At 28.2% G+C, this 5,212-nt stretch overlaps 1 protein-coding gene across 1 annotated transcript in view; it reads left to right on the forward strand.

Moving 5' to 3' along the window:
- LOC105624685 (integral membrane protein GPR155) overlaps nucleotides 1-3,989 on the forward strand; it is a 19,564-nt gene extending 15,575 nt beyond the window's left edge. The window contains exons 2-11 of the mRNA XM_012206040.1: nucleotides 370-494; nucleotides 665-954; nucleotides 1,043-1,854; nucleotides 1,969-2,033; nucleotides 2,140-2,286; nucleotides 2,376-2,515; nucleotides 2,934-3,087; nucleotides 3,174-3,333; nucleotides 3,403-3,589; nucleotides 3,676-3,989. Coding sequence (XP_012061430.1) covers nucleotides 370-494; nucleotides 665-954; nucleotides 1,043-1,854; nucleotides 1,969-2,033; nucleotides 2,140-2,286; nucleotides 2,376-2,515; nucleotides 2,934-3,087; nucleotides 3,174-3,333; nucleotides 3,403-3,589; nucleotides 3,676-3,989 — 2,394 coding nt within the window. The remainder of the gene's footprint in view (nucleotides 1-369; nucleotides 495-664; nucleotides 955-1,042; nucleotides 1,855-1,968; nucleotides 2,034-2,139; nucleotides 2,287-2,375; nucleotides 2,516-2,933; nucleotides 3,088-3,173; nucleotides 3,334-3,402; nucleotides 3,590-3,675) is intronic.
- Nucleotides 3,990-5,212: the final 1,223 nt, after the last annotated feature.

The following is a 5,212-nucleotide window of genomic DNA, read 5'->3' on the forward strand; positions in this document are numbered from 1 at the left end:
AAAACATTATTTCACTTTTATTCATCTTTCTTGTTTCATCAATATTGCTGATAAGTCTATTAGAATGTAAATCGGATAAATGTGAAAGGATTTTGGAATTGTGTGCAAGAAGTTGAGAAATATTACTTATGCTTGCAGATTTTATAATTTTGAAATACAAATTATTTATGGAGATATGAAGATAATATCATACAAATTTATTACACAAAAGGATCAGTTTTATGATACTAATGAAGCATTAAGGAGATGATAATATTTTTCATCTAGCAGAAAAAATGGTATATATTACTGTTTAATTGTTTATTACTGTTTAATTATATTGATATGTGTAAGACTTAATTATATATCTTGTATTTTTTTCTGATTTAGATTAATGAAGAAAGTGTATCGACATCTTCATTATTAAGCACAAATCAATATGTGGAGACAGCGGATGGCCCAACTGATAACTTATATCTTGCATTGATACAATGCTTTGGCATTATACTATGCGGGTAAGAATGCATTTAAATACTGATTACTAAACTGTCTAATAAGCAAACTTTATTAAAGTTTGAATATACACTTGAATTTTTCTGAAATTGTACACTATTACTCTTAGACTTCTCTATATAATGAATTTAAGTAAAGATTATATATTTTATAATATATGTTTATATTGCAGATATATAGCGGGAAGATTTGGTATGATAACAAAAACTGGAGCAAATGGTCTGAATACTTTTGTCGGCACCTTTGCTTTGCCATCTTTAATTTTTTTGTCTCTGGCAAAGCTCCACTTCACACTAGTTAATTGGAAATTTCTTCTTGCTATATTGCTTGCTAAGAGTTGTGTCTTTATTACTGTGCTTGTAGTTTCATTAGTAATTCAAAAGCCATCAAATCCTGGACGCGCTGCGCTTTTTGCAATATTCACCACTCAGAGCAATGATTTTGCTATTGGATACCCAATGAGTAAGAAGAGAGAATAGATTTCTGTACAATTCCAAAATGTTTCATATTATGCAATGTATTTCATTTTCGTTAAATATTGTTCTTTCAGTTTACGCTCTCTTTGGAAGAACACATCCAGAATATGTTGCTTATTTATATCTGATGGCTCCCATATCATTAGCGATTTTAAACCCAATTGGTTTTATATTATTGGAGATAGGCAAGCGACGTGTGGAGGAGCACACAAATTGTAAAGACATGGTTTATTCGATTGTGAAGGGTGTCGTGCTGAATCCCGTGCTTTTCATGACAGTCTTGGGCATTATAGGAAATTTTATCTTTAATCATAACGTGCCGCGTTTGCTTGCTACAATTCTCGAGGTGTTCGGTAATGCTTTTTCTGCTAGCGCATTGTTCCTTCTCGGTATAATGATGGTAGGAAAGATACACAAATTAAAAGGTACAGCGCTAGTTATACCAGGTATACTGATCTCGGTGAAACTGCTAGTATTGCCTCTAGTCATAAGAGAGTCTATTATTCTCTTGAACGCCGGTGATAATGTCACGGAAACAAGAAATTTGAGTACGTACGGTTTCTTGTATGGTACTATCCCAACAGCGCCGGCTCTATTTATTTTCACTTTACGATACAATACCGAGATTGACTTAATTGCATCAGCTATGGTAGCGTGTACATTTCTCTCTGCTCCACTTATGTTTGTATCAGCTAAAGTGATCAATGCAGTTTCTGCTGGAATTACACCAGCTAGTTATACACAGCAACTTAATAACTTTTCCTTTGATATAAGTGTTGCGTCAGCAGCAGCTTGTATATGGTTGTTGATATGCTTCCTTGGATTTGGACGAAAAAAATATAATAAAGTCACTCACCGATGCACTTTGTGCATCGTAATTGCACAGGTACATATAGGCGACAATTATTGAATATATTTTTTTACATATTCAGTTTTTATATAGCATATATTTCTATACATTATACATTTTTTGTATAAAATATTTTCTATTTATTTTCAGCTTGCAATAGCAATAGGTGTGATAATATGGTCAAAACTTGACTCAGATAGTAATCAGATATTATGGTAATTATAAAACTTTTTAAATAATTATTCGGTAATATTAGGTTTTTTTATCAAATATAATTTTTTTATCAAATATAATTTTATTAACCATTCTTGTTAATTATAGGTATATCCAATTTATTTTAATGACTACTGGTGTATATGCAAGTAGGATATGGACAGCTGCAATTGCAGCAACATTACTATTCCTAAGTTCACGTTCATTAGCTTTTGTTGAAAATCTCCAAAAATGGTTTTATCCTTTTGGATGGGGGTATGATTATATTATTATATTTATTTTAATTTAAATTACTTATATTGTTATTTACTATATAATATATATATATATATATTAATTTATAGAGTGCCACTTCTAATGGTGACATTAATATGCGTTACTGTTAGATTAAATCCGTCTGATCTTGATTTTAAAAATCCAAATTTTCAATTAGGCAGGACTCAAGCCGCTATATCTTCATTTATATTAATATTTTGCTTTATAGGTATGTTATAAGAAATATACATATATGTTTATATTGTATTTTTAATGAAAAATTTAAATTATTTATTTGTCAAATTATTGCTATATTCAAATTATAATATTACATAATTGTGTAAATAGTCGTATTTAAAATCTTATATGATAAACATCTTAATGAGATATGTATATAGTATATACTATTTCTGGATACTTACAAAATTTATTATTAATCTCAAATGCTTTTTTTATTACAATATTATGATTGTATTTAAAGATTACAATTAAATTATAATATTACATTTTAAAAAACATTTGAAATTGATAATAATTTAAATAAATATAAAGTTTTGTGTAAATGTCTGGACATAGGTCTGTATGTATCCGGTTACTGAAATGTTTACTTTATACAAACTTTGTAATAATCATTTTTTTGCACATAGTGACATTAGGTTGTTTGATCTTACAACAAAGATATCAAAGAAGGCACAATACGATATCATATGGGAACAATGTACAAAATTCTACAATTGAAAATGAAAGAACCATAGTAGATGTGGAAGACTTAGTGTCTCCATTAATTAATTCAACATCTATGTAAGTTAACCCCAAGTTAACTCCAAGTAAGGGAGTACGTAACTATAAAGAAATTTATAAATTAATGTTGATATAAAAACTTTTAGAATTAGTTGTGAATTTCAAAATGGTTGTTCGAATGAAACATGCAGAGCTAATGAAGATGGAGATGGCTATGAGGAAGAAAATGGAACAAACGCAGATGATGATCCTCAGATTTTGCGACATGTGGTTTTTCTAATTCTGCTGTTATGTTCCATGTTTATAGTACGTAAATTATTATTTTCTTTACTTGGACATTATCAAGTTTGTAAAACTAATTTTGATATATTATAGGGCTTATCGATATCTGTGGGAACATTAATAATGGAACAGTTAACTGGCATTTATGCTGAGCTTGCATTTTTAGATGTGACTTTGAACTTTGGACAATCATTAATAGCGTTCGCAATTTTTGGATTAGATCCTAGTTTGGGTAAATTAGGATGTTGGTTCCGAAAAATGTGTAGAAAATGGCAATCTGGTACAGTATTTTTATGATATGTATATTTAACATATTATTGATTGATTTATACATTTACGTTCAATAATATTTTGTAATTTTGATAGGAAAAGAATTACAACTTCCTTGTGAGGAAGCTCTCAGTTCAGAAGTAAAAGAGATTCGAGAACAATTTAGTCGATGTCATTTAGATACCTGTCGAGCACGCATATCTATGTGCCGTAGACGATTATTGAAGGTATACAGAGGAGTTTTTTCGGGAACAGATTTGGTCAACTGGTTGCTCGAAGTTGGCATTGTTGATAATCGAGAAGATGCTGTGCGTTATGGTCGCTGTTTGTTGGAGAGTAGGGTTCTGCAACATGTTGATGGTACACACCATTTCTATGACCAGAATCTTCTGTACACATTTAACGCATAGTTCATTTTCGAAATGATCTGATTAAATTTTTCCGTTAGATAATTTCATTCGTATTCATATTTTATAATGAATATTTGAAAAAACAAGAAAGATTATAATTAAAATTATAATGATAATTTATAGGATATAAATCAAATCTTTGTGTTCCTTATTCATTTGATTTGTATCTATCCATTCTTGGTTTTCAAATTCGCTCGTTTTTTTATTTAATGTACTTCCTCGTTTGATTTAGTTTATTTTTAGTTTTTCTTGATTTATTGTTTGTTTATTTTTTGTGTTTGTTTTCTTCTTTATTTTTATTTTTTAGCTTAGGCATTCTTTTTGATGCCTTTTCTTTGTATGGCTTTGTATGTGACTTAGAAAAAGAAAGAAAAGGAGAAGACCTATTTGGTAGCGAATCTAACTATATTCTCCTTTTTTTATAATCAGTAACTCTAACTCGCTTGATTTTTCTCGAGATGTCATCATTCTATCTACTACATCATACATTATACGGAAAGCAGTTTGATTTAAATTTAAAATATAGATTTCCATAATATTTTAATATGTGCAGAATGGAAATTTATAAAAGTCCATGTATATCTGTAACTTCTTTTTTCTTATTGAATTTTTTTTAACAAATTGCACAATTTAACAAATTTATTTATCAAGTATCCATAATTTTACTGTAATATTTGTAGCGCTCTTACTCTATGTTAACATTATTTAATTCTGACACCATTATATCTATCTATAGTTACATTTTTTGAAATTTTTTCAATTTTTTTCTTTTACTTTCACATTATTAGTTTTTTACTTGATCTTGTTTTATTTTCAATTTATACTCAATTTATACATATCACAGCGTTTTATCTTATTATCTTATCAATAAACAAAATAATATTAATTGACATATAAAAATTAATATTTATTGAAATAGACTACTTATAGCATGGGTTAATATTTTAACCATATTGTAATCATGTTTTGTTTGGTTAGAGATTTGATTATATACATTTATGTTCTAAATATAATTTATAATTTTTCAAAAAAAAAGTGAGCATACAAATTAATTGGCCAACTAAGTTTTAATTATTGTTGTAATTTTATGTTAATATTATATTCGATGCAACGTTTATATAATGATGATTACATTAATAGAAAATATTGATTTAGCTCCCTTGATTTAGCTCTGTGAGAAATATTTTATCGATAAAAATAGCATCTTGAATATCTAATAAAAC

This window comes from Atta cephalotes, assembly GCF_000143395.1.
Source record: "Atta cephalotes unplaced genomic scaffold scaffold00084, whole genome shotgun sequence".
Lineage (NCBI taxonomy): Eukaryota > Metazoa > Arthropoda > Insecta > Hymenoptera > Formicidae > Atta > Atta cephalotes.